We start from the raw sequence: 23,475 nt of genomic DNA on the forward strand, positions 1-23,475 counted from the left end.
CTTATAGCTCTTCACAGTCAGCCACAATAAGCACATTTAAAATACAGATACATAGTCAATCATAACTTCAAATACAAAAATGATACATGCACACAAATAGGGTAATCATATTCAGCAATTCATAACTTTTGCAACCTCTTCCAACTCACATGACCCATCTTGTACAAAATGCATCATAATTATGCCATAATCATATCACTATGATGAATATGCGTGCAGTGTCACAACATACATAAGCCATACTGAGTCCACAAGAGAGAAGGCTGTGGCTTGCATTTAGTTCTGCATGCCTTAAGGTCTGGCACCTGGCAGGAGTCCATTGTCTTGCTCAGTTCATTTGAAGGGACTGTCCCCGTGTTCAGGAGCTTGGCCTTATGTGAGGGGAGAGGGACTAAAACGCAGGACTGTCCTGCATTCTGCCATGAGGCTTTGAGGACACTGCCACCTGCTCCAGGAGTTGTTTCCAGCTTCCCTGCTGTGAATTCTGACACCAGTATGACTCCACATTCCTGCCCATTTCACTGCCAGGCCACCAGGAGGTGACATCATTTCCCCCCTTGGGTCCATGGTCTAATGTATAATATCTCTTTTCTCTTCCTTGCAGGAGACAAGCAAGCCTTATCCCCATGACCTATCCCGCAGCCCCCAAAGCCTGAGTGACACTGGCTACTCATCAGATGGCATCTCCAGTTCCCAGAGTGAGATCACTGGCCTGGTGCAGCAGGAAGAGGAGCAGCTGAATGGCACTGGCCTGGAAGACCAGAGCCCTGCCAGTCCTTCTGAACTTACCAAACTGGAGAGCAGCGTGCGCCCCTTGCTGGAGTCAAAGGGCATTTCCCAAGAGCAGAGCAACAGAGGGAGAATGAATCATGAGTTACGGGAAGAACAGCGACAGAGGCAGAGGCCTCGGTCCCTTTCTATCACCCCCGAAGCCTTTGATTCTGATGAGGAGCTGGAAGACATCATGGAAGAAGATGAAGACTCTCTGGAATGGGAAAACCAGAGGGATCAAAGAGAGAGTGTGGAGTCATCTGACGACTTTGGTAGCAAACTGCGCCATGACTATGTGGAGGACAGCAGCGAAGGAGGGGTCTCCCCGCTAGCCAGCAGGCCAAAAGGCAGGGAGACAGAGATGACTGATGAGGAGTTCATGAGGAGGCAGATCCTGGAGATGAGTGCAGAAGAGGACAATCTGGAGGAGGAGGAGGAGTACAGTCACGTGAAACACAGTGTAACAAAAAGCGGGCACAAGCCTGACCTGGAGAAAAGCAAAGAGCTAGCCTCATCTAAGAGGCGTCTGCCTCATGTCTCCACCAGTATGTATGAGAAGGAGAGGAAAGAGCTGGAAGTTATCGAGGGGGAGGATGTGACCACATCCCAGGGAGGACTGCGGCGCTTCAAGACCATTGAGTTAAATAGCACGAGCAGCTACAGCAGGGACATGGAGCTTAGCCAGGATGCAGACATTAGCCTGGACAGAGAGCCAGAGCTGGAGATGGAGAGTCTGACGGGCTCCCCAGAGGAACGTTCAAGGGGGGAATATTCCTCCACCTTGCCAGCAACTACACCCAGCTACACGTCGGGCACCTCCCCTACTTCACTCTCATCTCTGGAGGAGGACAGCGACAGCAGTCCTAGCCGTCGGCAGCGACTAGAAGAGGTGAAGCAGCAGCGCAAAGCTCGGCATCGCTCCCATGGTCCTTTGCTACCAACCATAGAGGATTCGTCAGAGGAGGATGAGCTGCGTGAGGAAGAGGAGCTCTTGCGGGAGCAGGAGAAGATGCGAGAGGTGGAGCAGCAGCGCATCCGAAGCACCGCACGCAAAACTAAACGGGACAAAGAAGAGCTGAGAGCACAGAGGAGGAGAGAGAGATCCAAAACCCCACCCAGTAACCTGTCTCCCATTGAAGATGCTTCACCCACCGAGGAGTTGCGCCAGGCAGCAGAGATGGAGGAGCTTCACAGGTCCTCCTGCTCAGAGTACTCGCCCTCCATCGATTCAGAGGCAGAGGGCTTTGATGTCATAGCCTCCAAGCTGTACAAGTCTGGCAGTGAGTACAATCTGCCAACATTCATGTCCCTCTACTCCCCAACAGAAAAAACAAACAGCAGCTCCCATTACCCCTCCAGTAAGCCCCTGAAAAGTGCAGAAGAAGCCTATGAAGAGATGATGAGGAAGGCTGAACTGTTCCAAAAGCAACAAGTCCAACAGTCCCAGCAAAGCGCCTACAGCAACGCCTACCAACAGGTAGGGTACCACAGTGCAGAAGGCCAGAGCAGTTTTGAATACCAATACATAGATGAGTACAGCTACAATAATGGGCATATGGACTCCTGTCCATCTGACTTTCAGCATGAACTTTCAGAGCCAGGAGCAGTGTATGAGGAAATCCTGCACACATCACAGAGCATTTCCAGGATGCACCAGTCCTCCTCATTTGATTTGGCCCTAGAAGAGGAGAAAAAGAAGAAAGGGAGAACAGAAACATATCAGGAAAAGCAGTTTCTGAATGCTGAGAGTGCTTATGCTGATTTGATGAAGCAAAACAGCAGTCCACTCACACCAGGAACAAGCCCCACCCAGTTATCAGCTCCTGTCTCATTTTCCTCCTCTGAAGGCAACACAGGCAGGGTAATTCCTGATGTTGAAGTCACTCAGTATTTTGCAAAAGAGGGGCATGATCACCCAAAGCTTCACAGCTCACCGGCAGCATCTAGCTCAGCTCCCAAAGTTATGACAGCTCCCTATACTTGCAGCAGAGGCTTCAGCACAGTCACAACTGTTGTTTCTAGCCCAGCAAGTGCTCCACGAATCTACAGTTCTCCATCTCTGAGTGGCTCAGATCTAACACCTGTATCTGTCCCTAGCAGAAGCTACAGTCAGATGAAAGGCACCGCGAATTATGGCTCTCAGACAGAGGACGGCTCCAGGAGCCAGATTGCTGCTGAGCTCAGTGGAGCATCAGCAAGAGAGAACCTCCAAAGTAAGAGTGAGAGCAAGACCAAAGTCCCTGTGTCATCTAAAATGTATTCCTACTTTCAAAGCTCCAGCCCCCCGCTTTCCCCGACATCTCCTACTCAAAGTTCCACTCATTCTGTTCCAAAAGTAGGGCAGCCATCCAGTAAGGCAACTGCAGAGTTTTCCACTCAAACTCAAAGCACAGTTTTCTCCTATGATATTCCCACTACCACTGGTGCATCAATGTCCTCTCCAATGATTGCTCAAGGGACCCAGACACCCCATCGTGCAAGCTCTCCTCGCCTTGCTAGGCAGCAGTCATCACAAGAAGCTCCATTTATGGTCATCACGTTAGCATCGGATGCATCTAGCCAAACCAAGCTAACAAGCATGTGCTCCTCAACCTCCTCTCCCACTCGACTGAGCCACCAGCAAACAATGCATAGCTACAGTCAGACAGCAGTCAGCACAACACAGCTTCATCAGGAGCAGCTGCAATCCGCTTATGCCAAGACACAGTCAATGATAGAAAGAGCCTCTGCTGCCAGTGCCATGCTTCAGAAAGGGCATGCCACTTCTGTTGCTGACAGCACTGCTGGTGTGTACAGCTGGGGACCCCTGCCTGCAGAAAACATCTCCTTGTGTAGAATATCATCAATCCCTGGCACGTCCAGGGTAGAACCTGGACCCAAGCCACAGACCACTAATGCTGTGGACCTACGGACTGCTATAAAGTCAGCCCCAATCATCATAACAGATCAAGGCATGGATCTCACTTCCCTAGCTACAGAGAGCAGAAAATACTGCCTCACTCTGGAACAGACCCCAAGTAGGCAATCCACAACCATCCAACCCTTAATCATTAACCTCAATGCTCAAGAACAACCCCATGCTATTATAGGCACAACTACTACAGTCAGCATAACTGTCGACTCTTCTATGCTCGTGTCACAACCCCAGCAGCCTTTGGTCTATGGAGATCCTTTCCAGAACAGGTTGGACTTTGGGCAAGGGGCAGGAAGTCCAGTCTGTCTGACTCATGTTAAGCAGGTAGAGCAAGCAATTCAGACTGGCACCTTCCGAGGGAGCATGAGCAGCATTTGCATTTCTGCACCAAGCGCAAAGCCAGAAGCGGCCAGTCCTCAGCAAACCAAATTTGCAAGATATAATTTGCCTAACCAGATGATGTCCTTGGTGAAGAAAGATGTGCTAATCACTCAGACTAGCAGCATCCAGAGCGCTGTTAGTATCAGCACCAGTCCGAGGCCAATTCTTCAGGACCAAAGCACAGACCTATATAGAGGGGTGCCAGTGGGACTGAAAACCCAGAGTCCTCCAATCAACCTGGGAGGCAAAAAATCCCAAACCATGATGGTGCAGATGAACGAGATAGCAGCAGTCCCAGTAACAAAGCTGATCAAAGAACCACCACCTGCCAGTGCATTGGATCTCACTGGGATAAAGCCTGAAAGTCAGGTGGCATGCTGTGATGTAGTGTACAAATTCCCCTTCAGCAGCAGCTGCACAGGTACCTTCAACCCCTCCCCCAAGATCCCGGAGAAGAACATTGGGGACACTGCTCAAACTGGCAAACCGAACATTCAGTACTATGGAAACAAAGAGCCAGACCTGCCGGAGACATATCCCTTCAGAGGGCAAACAGGCCCTGCTCCCAGCCTGTACGAGGAGCAGCAGTTCTACCCACAAGGCTTGTTTGGGAGGCTGTATTCATCCATGTCAGATACAAATCTGACGGAAATTGGTCTGAACTATTACCCCCCGAAGGCGGAGCAGCCCTTCCATTCCCCTTCAGGAGACGCTGCTGTGGATTTGACCACAATGAAACATTCCTACAGCATCAGCTTCACTGAGGGGGGCTACCTGGGTCAGGGAATGCAGTACGGCTCATTCTCTGACCTCCGGCAGCCCACAGACTTGTTAAGCCACCCGCTCCCAATGAGACGATACAGCTCAGCCTCCAATATCTACTCCGATTACAAGTACTCACCCAGAGGAGAGCTGGCAAATTTCCAGGAATCCAGTCTGGCCCAGTACAGTGCCACCACAGCTCGGGAAATCAGCCGCATGTGCGCAGCACTCAATTCCATGGACCAGTATGGAGCTAGGCACTCAAACAGCCCTGACCTCCTGCAGTATGGGCCAGCAGGGGGCAATGGCATCTCAGCGCCACAGGGCATTTCTGCCATCAAACCAAACAATATGTACAATCCCAACTTCCCAGAGACACACCAGTACAGTTTCTCCGGTGCCCGGCTGGGAGCCGTCAGGCAGATCTTCCCTTCCACAGCCACAGTGCGGGCAGCAGATGGCATGATTTATTCCACAATAAATACTCCCATAGCATCCACCCTTCCCATCACCACCCAGCCAGCTTCTGTGCTGCGGCCAATGCTCCGAGGCTTATATCGACCCTACACCCCAGGCAATATCACAGTGGTCCCTCTGACCAGCCTGACCAGAGTGCCTCTAGTTACCCCGAGGATCCCCTTTGCTGCCCAAGGCCTGTATCGCTATTCAGTTCCTAGCAGGTTCCCGTCTGTTTCTACAACATCAGTGATGGAAATGCCCATGTACTTGGGGAAGCCTGTTAGCACTACTGCAGCCAGCATGGCTGCAAGCAATGTTAGCCCAGTGTCTGCTGCCAAAGCACCAGCTCCTACTGCAATGAACCTGCAAAGACCTGAGCAGACAGGAGCTGGTGCTCGAGAGGAGGTGCCCATGGCAGCTGCTGGTGTGCAGAGTGCCTCAAAAGAGACCAGTCAGCCTCAGCAGCCACTACCCCCAGTCCAAACCCAGCAGGCTGAGGTATCCCAGGCCAGCGTCCCCAGCAAAGGCAGCACAGAGCGAGAGGAGAAGGAGAAGGAAGAGGAGCGCCAGAGAAAGCAGCAGGAGCACATCCTCCAGATTGAGAGAGAGAGGGTGGAGCTGGAGAAACTGAGGCAGCTGAGGCTGCATGAGGAGCTGGAGAGGGAGCGTGTGGAGCTTCAGCGGCACAGAGAGAAGGAGCAGATGCTGGTGCACAGGGAGATCCAGGAGCTGCAGTCCATAAAGCACCAGGTCCTGCAGCAGCAGCAAGAAGAGCGTCAGGCCCAGTTTGCCCTGCAGAGGGAGCAGCTGGCCCAGCAGCGTCTGCAGCTGGAGCAGATTCAGAACCTGCAGCAACAGCTGCAACAGCAGCTAGAGGAGCAGAAGAGGCAGAAAAGCACCTTCCCCCCTGTGTGTGACCCTACAGGAAGGATCCCTCCCCAGGCCGTGTCTGAGATAGCCATGGAAATGCAAAGGACCCTGGCCCAAAATGGTCAGTACTGGCCCCCCCTGAACCAGCCCTTCATGGCTCCTGCAGCCCCAGGGCAGGAAGGGCCAGCACCATCCCGCTACCCCGGGCTCCAGCGCCCACTCGCCAACTCTACCTCTGAAATGTCCCTGCAGCCTGAGGAGCAGTGGGAAGCTAGCCGGGGGATAAAGAAGAGGAACTCCATGCCGCGCCTGCGGGACACCTATGACAAAGAGACCCCCCACGAGCCCTACGTTGTGAAGAAGATCACGGACAGCAGCGTGCAGACTGATGAGGAGGACAGCGAGGAGCGCTACTTCCTGTCTCGGCGCCGGCGCTCCCGGCGCAGCACCGACTGCAGCGTGCAGACTGACGAGGAGGACAATGCTGAGTGGGAGCAGCCGGTGCGCCGGCGGCGATCCCGTTTCTCCCGGCACTCAGACTCCAGCACTGAGAGCAAGCAAGACTCCTCCTCCAAAGGCATGGCCAGCATAGGCATCCAGACCAGCAGTGACTGCTCTGTACAGACTGAGCCCGACCAGCTGCCCCGCGTTTCGCCCTCCATTCACATTACCACCCCTGACCCCAAGGTGAAGATCGTCAAGTATATCTCTGCGCCAGAGAAGACCCAGCAAGGGGAGAGCCTGGCCTGCCAGACTGAGCTGGAAGCACAGCCGCAGCCAGGTATTGTGGTCCCCCAGCTCACTGTGCCTACAACCATAACACCCTACTCCTCCAACCTCCAGCTGGCAAGCACAGGCTCCCTGGACCCACGTGCCATCCGGCAGCAGGCCCTTGGCAAGTTTGAGAAGAAGAAACCCGATCCTCTGGAAATTGGGTACCAGTCCCATTTGCCCGCAGAGTCCCTTTCTCAGCTAGTGACCTGCCAACCCCCCAAATCCCCCCAGGTACTCTACTCCCCTGTCTCTCCTCTTTCCCCGCATCGGCTGTTGGAATCCTCCTTCACTACCAGTGAAAGACTTAATAAGGCTCACGTGACACCACAGAAGCACTTCACAGCTGACTCTGTCCAGCGCCAGCAGACCCTGCCTCGCCCCATCAAAACCATGCAGAGATCCTTCTCTGACCCCAAGCCCACCAGCCCAACCTCAGAGGAGTCTGGGAAGGACAGGTTCTCCATATACCAGCACCCTTTACTCCAAGGCAGCCAGGTAAGAAAGATGCTTGCGTGACTTGGAGCTGCATCTGTGCATTCCCAGTAATATTTCATCCAGCACCTACAGCTCTCTTGCTGTAGTGTCAGTATGGTGGAGAGTGGCAGCAGACAGGGAGAGCAGACCTTCAGCTCTGAGAGCAGGCTGCATTTTCACTGCTCAGATGAGTCATGAGTGAGTCTGTCTGACCGTACCCTCGTACTTTGTACGGTCTCACCCTATTAGCAGGTATGGGTGTGTTAGAAAAGAGGCAGCATTTCCCGCAGGGGTAGCCTTGGGGTGGTTGTATCCAGCAGATGGGCCCAGGTCCTGGGTGCGGAGCCATGTCCTCTGTTCAGCATGCATGCCTACACTGTCTAGAGGTTCCCCTTGGGGAATTGTTCTTTGGAAACGCAAGGGAGCTTCCGCTGGGCCTTCACACCTGCCCTGGGGAACGTTATTATACCTGTCTGAAGCAGGGACTGAAGCTGCCTCATTACAAGCTACTCCCCCACGCAGCCATCTCCTGCGGATACATGGAGGCAGTTGCCTGCTGCTTCCTGCTGAAGCTGCACAAGACAGGGAGGGGCCTGTGGCAGTGAAATAGCAGGGAGCCCAGGGGGGCTCCATTCCCCCCCCCTTCACTGCCCTATGGAGAGGGCTTGGAGGCAGTGGGGAGGGAAGGGAAAGAGCAGGGCTGAAGCTCTCACCCAAATGCTCGGAAGACACCCCCACCCCCTGCCTTACAGGAACAGAGTTAGTTTTCACAATTACAACAGGAAAAACATTTTGCAACAGTGGGCCCTGGAGTGGGGTACTCTTGGTCACTCCTCTCTCTGTTCCCCAGAGGTCAGCTGTATGGCTGCTCCATTCAGGTTAGGACAGTCACACAGTTCCCTCTTAAAACCTGAGCCACAGGTGAGGTGCCTGGGAGAAGTGCCGGGTTTACAATGGACTAATGGCTCCATGGAGCCTGGCCCATGTTCAGAAGGGGCCCCGGCCTGCTCTGCTTGCACTGTGCCATGAGACCCTGCTGGCTCCTCCTGCCCATCACTTGTTCCTCTCAGCCTGCCTGTGGCTGGCCGAGGGCTCCTCTCTGCCTCCTGACCCCACCCCCTGCTCCTCTCAGCCACCTGGCTGGACCCCAGTGCACCTCCAGCTCCAGGCAGTCTCTGCTTCCCACCACCTGTGAGGCCCCACCTGTCTCCCCAGAGCTGGGCCACCTGGGACTGGTTCAGAAACCTGGCCAGTCTCAGCCATGGGGGGGGCTTGGCTGGGCCCCTCCAGACAAGTGCGTCTTGAGGGACCCTGGCCGGGGCAGGTCCTGGCCTAGCTGATCGCACCACTCCCAAGTGGCTGGAGCGATTCCCAGCCCTGGGACCAGCCCTGGCTGCGCTGCCAGCTCAGCCCGGCAGACAGTCACCTCCCAGCAGGGCCAGTGAGTGCAGTCGGGAGGCAGGGCTTGGGGAAAAGGGTCTTGGGGGAGTTTGGGGGGGGGTGCTGGGTTGTGAAGGGCAAGGAGGATCTGTATGTGTTGGGACATTAGGGAGTGGGAGTTCTGTGGAGGGTGCTGGGCAGTTGTGGTGGGGCTGTGGGCAGGGGTGGTGTTGTGCAAAGCGCTGTGCATTTGTGGGTGGGTCTGGGAGGGGCGCTGGGGATAGTGAGTCCGGGGGGGGCCTCTGGCCATAGGGAGCCGGGGGGGCAGAGGTTATGTGGTGTGGCATGGGCCCATCCCCGAGGGGAAAGGGCATGCTGGCAGCACAGGGCTGGGCAGGCCACTGTGCATCTGGCAACTGCCAGTTTGTAAATAGTGCCTTTGCATTGGGCGGAGCAGGGCCGCCCCTGCCATGCCATGCCATATTGCCTCTGGCTGGCCTCTCGCTCCAGGGACTGACCTCCCCATGCCATGCTCCATTGCTTCCATGGGGGCCCACAAATATATTTGGCACCAGGCCCACAAAAAGTTAGTCCGGCCCTGTCTGGGAGTGCAGATGCAGATCCAGCAAATTTCTCCTGGGCACACTCTTCCCTGTAATAAGTGGGAAGACATTCCTGTACTCCCTTCTCTGGGCCCCCCTCTGAGGCACACACCCCTGTGTTCCTTAGAGTGGAATCTATCCCCTGTTCAGTCATGGGCTCGCAGCTAACAGCCAGAACAGACTTTTCACTGGTAAATATTGTACCCTCCTCCCTTTTTGACTTGGGTGTGCCTCCAGTTACAGAGCCCATGGAAACCTTAACCACCTCAGTGTTCCCAGGATTCCACCCCCTTTCTCGGGGCTTTCTTCTAGGACACATTTTCCTATGCATTCTATAGTAAGTTCGGTTCCTTGCTTAACTGCCACTTCCTGGCAGCCAGCAACCTGGACAGACTTCCTACCATCAGGCAAAACACTCCTATACCCCCTAAAGAAAAGCCTTATCCAGAGGCTGCAGACAGATCTGGCCTCAACCACACCCACCCTTGTCAGCACACACTGTTCCACTGCTGTAGAGGAATTAAAGAGACACTCTCCCATTTTGCCAGCAGTTTCTGTGACTTCATTTTTCCCCTCTGGGGCTTCAGCACAGATTCCTTCTTGCTACTGACAGATCCCAGACAGGCCTAGCCACATTAAAAAAGTCATTTCCCAGAAGAATTTGTATAGGATTCTGAGAGACCACAGCAACATTTGATTCAGTTTGCAAATCCTCAGTTTCCATGTGCACTTTAACGAAAGGTACAAGAATCTTGTGACCATCTTCTAACAAAAACTCTGCCATCGGTCCTGGCAGTATGTCTTTCTCCTGAACCAGGTCTCCCCTAACCACAGAAATTTCTGCACCCGTATCTCTCCATGCAGGGAGTTCTCTGCCATTTAGTTTGACAGCCGTTAGGTGCTTTCTGCCTGGCTGTCCAGTGGCAACCTTTACAAATCCTGTGTGATAAGTGGCAACTTCCCAAGTTGTCTCTGTGCTCTGGGTAGCAGCATTTCCATGAGTTTCCTGGTTCCTGTTCCCACTCAGCACAAAGCATTTATTCCTCAGGAGCTCAGTGGAATTACAATGATAGCACCTCCTGGGCTCTTCTGCTTTTACAGGAGATTTGGGATGAGGACTGGAAGAGTGAACTTGGGGAAGTGAGTATCCAGCCTTCCATCCACCCTCTTTCTTTGCAGGAGTAAAATGGGGACCTTGCTTCCCACCAAACTTTAACCCCTCTGCCTGTGATTTATTCCTACTAGGCTCTTGGGATTGCTCAAATTTATCTGCAAAAACTGCAAGTTCATCGACCATCCCTACCTTTTTATCCCATAAACACTGTTTTTCATCAGTAGACATATTCAGGAACTGTTCCTGAGCAACCAAATCACACATTCCTTCAAAGCTTATAATACCTTTTCCCCTCACCCACTTATCCAGTAGATCTCTGATTTGGTTCACATGAGCCACATTACTTAATCCAGACCCTCTCTTAAGGCTTCTAAATTTTACTCTATAAATTTCAGGTGTAATCTGAAACTGTTTCAAAACCAAGTCCTTAAATTTACTATAGTTGGAAGCATCACCCATTGGCATGTTATTGAATATATCCAGAGCTCTCCCAGTCAATTTTGCAACCAAAGTGGTCATCTTCTCATCCTCAGGAATCGCATGGAGCATACACAGTCTCTCAAAAGTGATGAAATATACAGCAATATCACCAGACTCCTTGTATGCTGGACACAATCACTCCCACTTGTGGATTTTTTGAGAGGTGGAGCCCCCTGGTCGGGGGTTCTGTCTCCTCCGCTCCATTACGGCCAGTTCATGCTTCATTTCTTTGTCTTTTAGTTCCATGGCTTACTTCTGGGCCTCAATTTCTTAGTCTTTCAACTCCAAAGCTTGCTTCTGGATCTCTATGGCTCTCTTGTGGTCAGCTTTCTGTCTGGCTGCTTCTGCCTCAGTTACCATCTGCTTAATTTCCATCTGTCTCTTATGTTCTTTCTCCCTCTCATCTGCCTGGAACCTGCAGAGCTCCAACTTTTTGGTAGCTTCACTTTCATTCATTTTTTTTGTTTTTCCCTGTCCCTACTTATCTTGCCCAAAATAAGTAAACAGAAAATAACAAACCAGTACCCACTTTGTCTGTTCTCTAGCCACCACACTTAAAATCAACCACCACCAGTGTTTCAGGGCAATAAGTTGTGCACACTATCCTGCTTGACAATGCCACTGTGACAGGTTGGACCCCTTAGGATGCCATCAGATGTGCCGAGATGCCACTGAGCCTGCCCGTTATGCCAGCCTGGGCACCCTTTTTACCCGTCTTGCTGAGCTAGGCTATTAAGTCTTCTCCAGCAAACTCACAGGCAGGCCACATGCAACTGCAGAATGAAACAGACACTGAGATCAGTTCTGGGAAGGCTTAGTTTAAGGGACTTGCCCCAGCACTCAGGTATCCACCTCCCTTGGAGTACAGATCCAAAGTTATATTATGAAATCCGTCTCCTCTCTCAGTGTGGAGGAAGTTATGCACAGCTTCTTATCCCCCCCCAATTATGAATTGCATAAACTGGGTTATATTATAAACAAGTAGTAAGTTCATTAACTACAAAAGGTGGTTTGTAAGTGATTAAAGAGATAGCAAACGAACAAAGCAGATTACTAAGCAAATAAAACCAAACACACAAACTAAGCTTGTCTCACTAAAGAAATTGGTTACAAATAGTAATTCCTCACTCTAGATATTGTTGCAGGCAGATTACAGAAAGTCTGGAAAGGCAGCTGCACTGGTCTCCAGCTTGAGACCTCAGGTATTATTACTCACAAGCTAGATGCCTTTCCAGCTTGGGCTCAACCTTTCTCACCCCAGTTCAGTTCTGGCTTCCAGGTGGTTCCCAGTGTCTTGCGGTGGGGGGGGGGGGCGGCAGAGGAAAACCACAGTGATGTCACTCCACTGCCTTATATAGCTCTTGTGTAAGGAAGGAACCCTTTGTCTCCCAGTGGAAAAACACTGGAATTCCAAGGCATGGGTCCAGTACCAGGTGACTCAGACCCATGTCTCTGCAGGGCTGTGACAGCCATTACTTGTAGGCTGTCTGGAGGGTCAAGTGAGCATTACCTCAGCATAGTCCCAAACTGACCAAGGGAAGGGGGGTGACTCACTCGAGAGTCCAACAGATCCTTTGTTACTGCCTAGGCCAGTGTCCTTTGTTCCTGTGAAGCTGGGCTGGGTTTGTCCCATACATGCCCTGATGAGGTATGAACTTCCCCTCTATTTCCCCATTCCCCTCAGCAGTTTCTGGGGTTTCAACCCATCCCTCCGGTGACCCAATACAATATTCCTTCTTGCTACGGGTCACCACACTAATGGTTGTAGCGTTGTGGAAGAAATCATTACCCACTAACATGTCAGCCAGGATGCATTCCATTACTTCCACAGCCAGATTGCTTTCCAAACCTTCCTATGTCACATGTATTTTAGCCAGCAGTACAGTGAATCTGGTTTCACCCACCCCCACAATTTCTGCCATTTGGCCAGGTAATATATTAGCCTTTGGGACCACACTTTGCTTAATCAGAGAGATCTGGGCCCCTGTATCCTTCCACCCCAAGTATTCCCTGCCATTAATTTTGACAGCTTTAATGAGCTCCATATCTAGTTGACTGGGGCCAGGCCCCACAAAACTTGCTAGATAAGTTTTGGGAGTTCCTGCCTGGTTCCCCTCTGGGGCCTCTGTACCGAGGACAACCGCATAACATGGGCTGGTGGGGGCTTACTTTCCCTCAGCTTGTGGCATCTATTCTTCAGGTGCTCCATGGAATTACAGTTGTAGCACCTTCTGGATTCCTCTGTTTTGCTGGGAGGTTTGGGACAGGAGTTACCAGTAGAGGGATGCTTTTGAGTAAGAGAATGTTTAGGCTCCTGTCAGGGTTCCCTTCCCACTCTGAACTCTAGGGTACAGATGTAGGGATCTACATGAAAGACCCCCTAAGCTTATTTCTACCAGCTTAGGTTAAAACTTCCCCAAGGCACAAATTCTTTGCCTTTGGAGGGTATGCTGTCACCACCAAGTGATTTAACAAAGAATCAGGGAAAGGACCACTTGGAGTTCCTATTCCCCCAAAATATCCCCCCAAGCCCTTCACCTCCCTTCCTGGGGAGACTTGAGAATAATATCCTAACCAATTGGTTACAAAGTGATCACAGACCCAAACCCCTGGGTCTTAGGACAATAGAGAAATCAGTCAGGTCCTTAAAAGAAGGATTTTATTTTTAAAAAAGGTAAAAATCACCTCTGTAAAATCAGGATGGAAAATAACTTTACAGGGTAACAAAAGATTCAAAAACACAGCAGAACTTCCTCTGGGCTTAGTTTCAAAGTTACAAAAAACAGGAATAAACCTCCCTCCAGCAAAGGAAAAATTCACAAGCAAAGCAAAACAAAACCTGACTTGCCTGGCTTTTACTTACAATTTTTGTAATATGAGAGAATTTTAGGATGGTTTATAGGAGAAGGAGTTTTCTGACCGGATGCTTCTCTGCTTCCTAAGAGAACACACAAAACAAAGCCTCCCCTCCCCCAAAGATTTGAAAGTATCTTCTTTCCCCATTGGTCCTTTTGGTCAGGTGCCAACTAGCCCCATTTGAGCTTCTTAACCCCTTACAGGTAAGGAGGAATTCTAGGCTACCCTTAGCTGTATGGTTATGACAGCTCCCAACCCACTTCTTTCTTCCCAGGGGCAAAATGGGATCCTCCCTTCCCACCAATTTTAAACCCCCCTTTCTGTGGCCTGCCCTCAATAGATGCCTGTGTCTGTTCAAAGGCATTAGCTAAAACAGCCATCTCATCCACAGTCTTTACATCTTTATCCCATAGACACTGCTTTACTTCGGCCTTACATATGCTCAAGAAATGCTCTTGAGCAACAAGATCAAGCATTCCTTCAAAACTTGCCACCTCTTTACCCCTCACCTATTTTCCCAACAAATCTTTCATTTTGTTTACATATTCCCCATTACTCTTTAATATCCCAATATCCCTTTTAAGATTCCTAAATTTAATTCTATATGTTTCGAGGGTGTGACCATGCTGCCAGTGGGAGCCAGCTGTGGACACTCAATTAGGGTGAACCGCAAACAGAACGAGGCAGACAAGCCCCAAATGTTGGTGGATATTCCAATACTTAGATTTACCAAACCAGCACAAAACAGCTTCTGTATTACCTCCCTGGTTACTCTGAAGTCCAAATAATGCAGTTCCCTTAAAGTGCCCAGCCTCAGGCCTCCATCCAGACACACGTCATGTATGATGATGATTACTGAAAATCTTATCATATAAAAGAAAAGGGTCTTCCAATCCCAAAAGATCAGCCACACACCCAGGTCAAATGATAACTTAGATTTTACCCAAAATACATGCTTATAGCCAATTCTTGTTAACTAAACTAAAATTTATTAAAAAAGTAAAGAGGTAGAGTGTTGGTTGAAAGATCAATATACATACAGACTTAAGTTTAATTTCTTGAGGTCCAGTTACATAGCAGAGATGAGGAGTACTTGTGGCACCTTAGATACTAACAAATTTATTAGAGCACAAGTTTTTGTGGGCTACAGCCCACTTCATTGGATGCATAGAATGGAACATATCGTAAGAAGATATAGAGAGAAGGTGGAAGTTGCCATACAAGCTGTAAGAGGCTAATTAATTAAGATGAGCTATTATCAGCAGAAGAAAAAAAACCTTTTGTAGTGATCATCAAGATTGCCCATTTAGACAGTTGACAAGAAGGTGTGAGGATACTTAGCTTAGGGTAAAAGATGCAATATGTGTAATGACCCAGCCACTCCCAGTCTCTATTCAAACCCAAGTTAATGGTATCTAGTTTGCATATTAATTCAAGCTCCGCAGTTTCTCGTCCTATGGTGGTGTCACTTGAATAAATATGTGGACAGAGTTGGCATCAGGCTTTGTTGCAAGGATAGGTTCCTGGGTTAGTGTTTTTGTTGTGTGGTAGCTGGAGAGCATTAGTTTCAGGTTGGGGGGCTGTCTGTAAGCAAGGACTGGTCTGTCTCCCAAGATCTGTGAGCGAGGGAATGTTTTTCAGGATAGGTTGTAAATCTTTGATGATGCGCTGGAGAGGTTTTATTCTTCAAGTGACACCATCATAGGACCCAATCACATTAGCCACGCCATCAGGGGCTCATTCACTTGCACATCTACCAATGTGATATATGCCATCATGTGCCAGCAATGCCCCTCCTCCATGTACATTGGCCAAACCAGACAGTCTCTGCTCAAAAGAATAAGTGGATACAAATCTGACATCAGGAATCATAACTTTCAAAAACTAATAGGGGAACACTTCAACCTCTCTGGCCACTCTGTAAAAGATTTAAGGTTTTGCAACAGAAAAGCTTCAAAAACAGACTCCAACGAGAAACTGCTGAGCTTGAATTAATATGCAAACTAGATACCATTAACTTGGGTTTGAATAGAGGCTGGGAGTGGCTGGGTCATTACATATATTGAATCTATTTCCGTAAGTTAAGTGTCCTCACACCTTCTTGTGAACTGTCTAAATGGGTCATCTTGATTATCACTACAAAAGCTTTTTTCTCCTGCTGATAATATAACTCATCTTAATTAATTAGCCTCTTACAGCTTGTATGGCAACTTCCACTTTCTCTGTATTGTGACAGAGCTCGGACCTTGTCCTCCCTGTGGGTCCCGCGCTTCCTCACCTGACTCTTTGCAGGTTAATTGGAGTCAGGTATTCTCATTAGCCTGGAGCAGCCCCTGCTCTGGTCAGTCGGGGAACAGAAAATTGTTCATCCAGTGGCCAGTAGACCTGCCTTTTGCTCCTCTGCTGTACCCAACTGGCCTGGGTCTATCACATATCCCTCCCTCCGCTCAACACTAAGGGGTTGGGCAGCTTGGGACGCCAGATAGTGTATGCGTGATAAGCCATCAGCATTGCCATGACGACTCCCTGCTCTGTGCTGTATGCAGAACTGGAAAGGTTGGAAGGATAAGGACCACCTGGTTACCCTTGTGTTCTTTTCCTTATTCTGTTGCATCCATTGAAGAGGGCCATGGTCGGTCACAAGGATAAATCTGCGCCCCAGCAGGTAATAACGCAACGTTTCCATGGCCCATTTTACAGCGAGGCACTCTCTACCACTGCATATTTTTGTTCCCTTGGAAGGAGTTTCCTACTGAGGTAGAGAATTGGGTGTTCCTCTTCCCCAACCATCTGTGACAGGATGGCCCCTAACTCCACCTCAGATGCATCTGTCTGTAGGATGAATTCCTTGGTGAAATCTGGCACAAGCAATATGGGGTTACTGCAGAGGGCAGTCCGTAGGTCCGCGAATGCCCTCTTTGCTGCATCGAACCATCCGACTTGATCAGGACCACGGGCCTTCACTAAGTCTGTTAGGGGACTTGCCCTTGAGGCAAAATGGGGGATGAAACGTCGATAATACCCCACCACCCCTAGGAATGCTCGGACCTGCTTCTTACGACTCAGCCGTGGCCAATTTTGGATGTCCTCTAACTTATTCAGTTGGGGTTTTACCAGACCTTTTCCTACCACATAGCCAAGATATTTGGCCTCCATGGACCCTACGGCAAACTTAACAGGATTGACATAAGGCCAGCTTGCCTGAAGGTATCAAGGACCGCCCCCACTTTTTCCAAGCGTGTCTCCCAGTTTGGGGTATGAATCACCACGTCATCCAAGTAGGCCGCAGCATAACTGGCATGGGGGCGTAATAACTTGTCCATGAAGTGCTGAAAGGTAGCTGGGGCCCCATGTAGTCCAAAAGGGAGGACCATATATTGGAAGAGACCCTCTGATGTAGAAAACGCCATCCTTTCCTTTGCATCTTCAGCTAGAGGAATCTGCCAGTACTCCTTTATCAAGTCTAGGGTTGTCAAGTACCAGGAAGTCCCCCAGATGGTCCACTAGTTCATCTATGCAGGTATAGGGTAGGCATCAAACTGGGATATCTTGTTTAGTTGACGGAAGTCATTGCAGAACCTCATGGTGCCATCAGGTTTGGGCACCAACACTACTGGGCTGGACCACTGACTGTGGGATTCTTCGATGATCCCCATCTCCAGCATTTTCCTGACTTCCGCTTTATTTCCTCCCATTTGGCTGCTGGCAGCCGGTAGGGCCTCATAGTTACTCTGGCCCCAGGGTTCGTGATGATGTGGTGATATGTCCCAGTTGTGCGATCCAGCTTTGTTGAGAATACGTCTTGATATTGGGCGATCATCTCAGTTATCTCTTTCTTCTGGGCTGTCGTTAGATCAGGAGACACCTTTACCTGTTCAGGATTTTTGATCCCTGGGTGCAGCTCTTCTCGAACCACTGTGCATGCCTCTCACACATGCCAGGGTTTCAGAAGGTTGACATGGTATATCTGCTCTAGTTTTTGATGTCCCGGTTGTCACACCTTGTAATTTACTTCCCCTATGGGTTCGACTATTTTGTAGGGCCCTTGTCACTGAGCCAATAGCTTACTTTCGGCTGTGGGTACCAGTACCATTACTCAGTCACCGGGTTGAAACTGATGAACCTTGGCTTGACGGTTGTAGTAGGTTCTCTGGGCCTCTTGGGCCTTCTCTAGGTGCTCCCTCACTATGGGAGTGACCCGGGATATCCGGTCCCTCATCCATAGCACATGATTTATTACATGCTTCCCCTCACTGGGTTCCTCCTCCCAAGTTTCCTTGGCTATGTTCAGGAAGCTTGGAGGTTGCGTCCATACAGTAGCTCAAAGGCGGAGAATCCAGTGAAAGCTTGGAGGACCTCACGGATGGCAAACATAAGTTATGGTAGGAGGTTGTCCCAGTCTTTCCAATCCTTGCTTACCACTTTTCTTATCATGGCCTTGAGGGTCCGGTTAAATCTTTCCACCAGACCATCCGTTTGTGGATGGTAAACTGAGGTCCTCAGGGTCTGGACATGGGCAGGGAACACAGGTCCTTCATCAACTTGGACACGAATGGTGTTCCCTAGTCTGTGAGGATTTCTTCTGGTAGCCTTACCCAGGCAAAGATTGCCACTAATTCTTTGGCAATGCTCTTGGAAGCTGTGTTTCGTAAGGGGACAGCTTCTGGGTACCTGGTTGCATAGTCTAGGATGACAAGAACATACTGGTGGCCTCGGGACATTTTCTCTAGCGGCCCCACAAGATCCATGGTGATCCGCTCGAACGAACTTCAGTGATCGGCAGGGGTACTAGAGGAGCTCTTGGATGTGGACAACGGCTGTGCAGTTGGCATTCGGGACAAAAGGCACAGTACCACCGGCTGTCTTCATGTACCCCCAAGCCAGAAGAACCTGCGTAAGATTCGCACCTGGGTTTTCTCCACTTCCAAGTGCCCTCCAAAAGGTGGACTGAGCAAGGCTTAATATTGCCTTCTGATGTTTCAGGGGTACTAGAAGCTGCGTGAACCTTTTGCTCCTGCATTTGCATGACCCCGGTATAGGAGATTCCTCTTGATCACAAAATAAGGCCCTGCCCCCCGGGCTTTTCCCTATAGGTACCCCATCTATCTCAGCCACCTCCTTCCTGGCATTCTCATACCTGGATCTTCCACCTGGTCCCGTCCAAAAGTCTCTCTCCCCAGGGCTTATCAGTCCAAACTCTGAGGGATCTGTCTCTGCCCTCTCGGCTGACTCTGTGAGGTTGGGGTTGGAAGTGGTCTCTGACCCCTCCTCCATCTCAGGGCCCTCCCTCTTCGGCTACCCATGTACGTCTGCCTAACAGGTGGCCCTCTGTCCTTGTATCAGGATCAGGTACCCAAGGCCTTGGCCGCCCTTCTTTCTCTCTTGTCTTTCTGCCTTTCCCTGGGACAGGGAATAGCTCCTGGGACATTTCTACAAAACAATGGAGAGTGTGAAATTCTGCCATGGAAGCCTCCTGAAGTTTGGGGAGCTCCTCTCCCTCCAATTCCTCTGCTGGGAGGAAGTTTCCAAACCCAGGGAAATCTCTACCTATGAGCATCGGGTTATGGGAGGTTTTGGACTACCCCTGCTTTCACCCTGGTGACCATTTCCTTGAATTTCAATTTTCACTGGTATGATGGGGTAGTAAATAACAGTCCCTTGGACACAGGTTACCCCTATATGCTTAGCCGCATTAACGGCTACGCTTCCATAATTTACCCAAATTAGGGTGATTAGCACTCCTTGAATCTACGAATGCATGGTTTCTACCCCATTCAACTTTACCTGCCTGTATATCTATGTGGGGTGACTGCAATCCCTACAATATTGAGTAGGCTGCATGGGTCTGCCTTGTCCCCCAGGTTACACTGCATGGGCTCTACGACATTGAGGCACTGGGCCACTATGGCCCAACCCCCTGCACCTGTAATACTTATAATAACTTCTAGTCACTCCCCTATCCTGTGGGTTAGGGGGTTAGTCCCAGGGTCCCCCCCACTCAGGCCTTCTTCTTCCTTCTGGGTTCCCTGTGGTTTTCGATCCCCCTCTTCTTCACTAGGAGTCCCTGGGGATTTGGCCACCCAAACCTCAAGGGTTCAGGGTCGAGTGTTTGCTTCGTGAGGGGCCTTCCTTGGGGAGTTGGGTCAATTCTCTGACTGTCATCCGTCTTTCCACCAATGTGATCATTTCATCGGAGGTGGACGGATCATTCTGGCATACCCATTTGCGGAGATCTGGCAGCAGTCCCCACATGTAATGGTCCATTACCAAAGTCTTCAAAATCTCTGGGCTGCATGCCTCAGGCCGTAGCCACTTCTGAGCGAGGTGTATGAGGTTCAAACTAGTTGGGACCTTGGAGTTTATTCTCCCTGTATTTCCATTCCTGGAACCTCTGGGCCCATACCACTGCCGTCACCCCTGATTGTGCTAGGATCTCTGCCCTCAGCCGGGAATAGTCAGCAGCGTCCTCGATGGGCAGATCAAAGTAGGCCTTCTGGGCCTCTCCACACAAAAAAGGGATGAGAATGCTGGCCCACTGCTCCTGGGGCCATGCCTCACACTGAGCAGACTGAGAGGAGATATGCCTCTACACCATCCTCTGCTCTCATCTTTGGTAGACAACCGGTGGTCCTCAGGATTTGGGTCCCATCGGACCCCCGGGCCTGGGTGGTGAGGATCTTCAGCTGGTCCATTACCTCACGCAGGTAATGTTTCCCCTTCTTGAAACCCAAAGCAGATCTGAGAACAAACAGGATGGTGTCCCAGAGTTTTTATACATTTTCCAGCAGCCTCTCTGCCTGAGAGAATAAGTTTAATCTTCTGTCTCCCAACCATCCTGTCAATTAGCATAATGTAATTTATCCATTATTTATTCATATACAGTTTATCACAACCTTCAAAGAGACATATAGACAATAATACTATTTCACTCAAGTATCATCATAAATGTTAATATTCCTTTTTTGATCTTTGAATCAAGCAATAGCAATAGACAAGACTTGATTGCTTACATCACAAGACCTGAGCAAACAACTACCCTTCTATCTCTAACAATGCAGGCTTGCATTTCAAAGTTCTGTTCATTTACATATCTTCCTAACAAGTCTTTAGAGTTTGGCCATGGGTCAGGTCAGTCTGTGAGTTAATTAACTCTTTCTGCCCTGTGTCACCTTTCAATGAGACATTATATTACATTCACAACGTCATGGGGGTAATCTGAAAACTTGCAAAACAGTATCTTTAAATTTACAATAGTCTAAAGCATCTCCAATAGGCATTCCATCAAATACATTTTGAGCTTTACCAGTTAATTTCGCAATCAGGGTAGGAACTCTCTTATCATCAGGCATTTCATGTATTACACACAGCCTTTCAAAGGTATTCAGATATTCAGCAATATTGTCCTCCTCGCTGTATGCACAACATAAATGTTCCCATTTGTGGATTTTTGGAGTGATGTGAGTCATTGGGGTAGGGGGACCTCTGGTTCTGCTTCTCTAGCAAATCCAGCTGGTGTTTTCTCTCTCTTTCTCTTTCTCCTCTCTCTTTTTTTCTTCCATAGCCCTTCTATGTGCAGCCTCTTCTCTGGCTGCCTCTGCCTCCATAGTTTCCCTGATCGCAGCTGCTTCTTTGAGCCTCATTTCTGCCTGCCACATTTGAAACTCATGGTCCTTTGCCTTCTTTGCTGCTTCCAGTCTAGCCAGCTCTAGTTTTGTAGCTGCCTCACTGGTAGTCTTTTTTCTGCTTTCTTGTGCTTATTTCCCTCACCCGAAACAAACAGAACATAACAAAACTGTGACCTCCTCCTGACTGTTCTTAGCCACTGCACTTATGACTCACTTAAAATCACAAATATCAGTGCTTAAAGTGTGAACTCCACTTGGAGTAATAAGCCGCACATATACCCTGCTCGCTGTGCCACTGTGACATTCCTCTGGTGTTGTCCGGGTCCAGAGATGTTGGCTAGTGTCATTCAGGTTGCACAATCCAAGCAGCGGCTGGGAGCAGCTTACATGCACGTGAACAGCCCAAGAGCGGGGGTTCTCACAGCAAAGCAAAGTAAGGCTGGCTCCCAGAGTTGAGGATTGGAGTGACCTAACAGATCATTGGTCCAGGTAACACCAGGGGAACATCATGGATTGACACCCAAAGTAACACATTTGAAATGCAGGTACATAGTTAATATTCCTAACTTCAGATACAGAAGTGATACAGGCATGCCAATTGGATAATCACATTCAGTAAATCATAGGTTTCAGATTAGCAGCCGTGTTAGTCTGTATTCGCAAAAAGAAAAGGAGTACTTGTGGCACCTTAGAGACTAACAAATTTATTAGAGCATAAGCTTTCGTGAGCTACAGCTCACTTCATCAAATGCATCCGATGAAGTGAGCTGTAGCTCACGAAAGCTTATGCTCTAATAAATTTGTTAGTCTCTAAGGTGCCACAAGTACTCCTTTTCTTTTTAGTAAATCATAATTTTTCTAATGATATCTCACATGAGCCATCTTGCATATAGTATATCTTAGTTATGTCAGATCCATATCATAAGCATATTTTCATAAAGAATACGGAATGAAACATCACATGCAGTCCCTAGCTCAGCGGCAGAGGAAATAACCCCAAGGGCTTGATAACTGAGTTTCTGGTAGTTGAGGCCAGAGAGGCCTGGCACACCTAGCGCCTCGGCAGCAGGGGAAGCTCCTAAACCAGTTACTGCAGGAGAGGAGACCCTCCACTGAGGGGCACAGGATTGCCAACAAGCCAGGAAAACCCTAGCAGTGCCACCTAGCCATGCCCTGCACACCAGAGCGAGGCCCTAAAAACTCAGCTGCTCCCCTCACACTGCCTGTACCACTGCACTGGGGCATTTGCTGCCTTCCTTTTCGGGCTCAGCAGTCCCTAGGCAGAACTGGCAGAAGGGCTCTTTTGTAGACAGACCCTCAGCAGGCTTGTTCTCATTTTCCCTCAAACATTGCTTCATAATGAAGCTCTGAGAGTGAGTGAGGAGATCCTCTCCCTGATCATCTCTCCGGTGCACGCTGGAGCCCCCAAAGAGAGTCATGCCGGGAGCTTAGACACAAACTGTGTTCTGCCATCTAGTGGTCATCAAGACATGACTGACTGTAGCAGAGCTAGGCATATGCTAATTATCCAGAGAGCACCCAGCCAACATGACAGAGGGACATACAGAAGCCAGATTGCCAAGCAGGTGCCACCTTGCAAGGTGCCCCAGTATGCTGGGCATGGTGTAGCCACCTCCCTGAGGAGAATCTTCAGCTGCCTACTGGATCTTGTCTCCACTTCCTTAAGAGCCATCTCTGTGCTCTCAGCGCACGGATCCCAAACAGGGACACATCAGTTTGGAATGGTGAATATATACCTGTGGCCACCTGAACTCATTCTAAGAAAGAGTGCATAGGCTGATGCCAGTCGCCCACTGTGGAAAGCTGTCTCCTTCTGTGTTCTGTATCAACCCCATGCATTTGGAGGGCCAGGAGGGGCTAGGCGCAGGCCCAGGGAGAGCCAGCACTGCTCCACTCTACAGACCGACAGAGACTGAGAGCAGGTAAGGGCTGCACTGATCAAAGGGTCTTGCTCGCAGGTAGCTGGGCTGGAGTTGGAGGTGCTTGCGGGGG

At 49.9% G+C, this 23,475-nt stretch overlaps 1 protein-coding gene across 6 annotated transcripts in view; it reads left to right on the forward strand.

The window, feature by feature from the left end:
* BSN (bassoon presynaptic cytomatrix protein) overlaps positions 1-23,475 on the forward strand; it is a 510,614-nt gene that overhangs the window by 414,446 nt on the left and 72,693 nt on the right. For 5 of the 6 annotated variants that reach the window (XR_005293922.2, XR_006282594.1, XM_038409469.2 and 2 more), the window contains one exon: positions 605-7,426. Coding sequence is in view for 3 of the 6 variants with exons in the window: in XM_038409469.2 (XP_038265397.1) it covers positions 605-7,426 (6,822 nt within the window). In the remaining 3 variants the exon portion in view is untranslated. The remainder of the gene's footprint in view (positions 1-604; positions 7,427-23,475) is intronic. The other variant, XR_006282593.1, reaches the window with a different exon arrangement.

The sequence above is a fragment of the Dermochelys coriacea genome, chromosome 7 (genome assembly GCF_009764565.3).
Source record: "Dermochelys coriacea isolate rDerCor1 chromosome 7, rDerCor1.pri.v4, whole genome shotgun sequence".
Classification (NCBI taxonomy): domain Eukaryota; kingdom Metazoa; phylum Chordata; order Testudines; family Dermochelyidae; genus Dermochelys; species Dermochelys coriacea.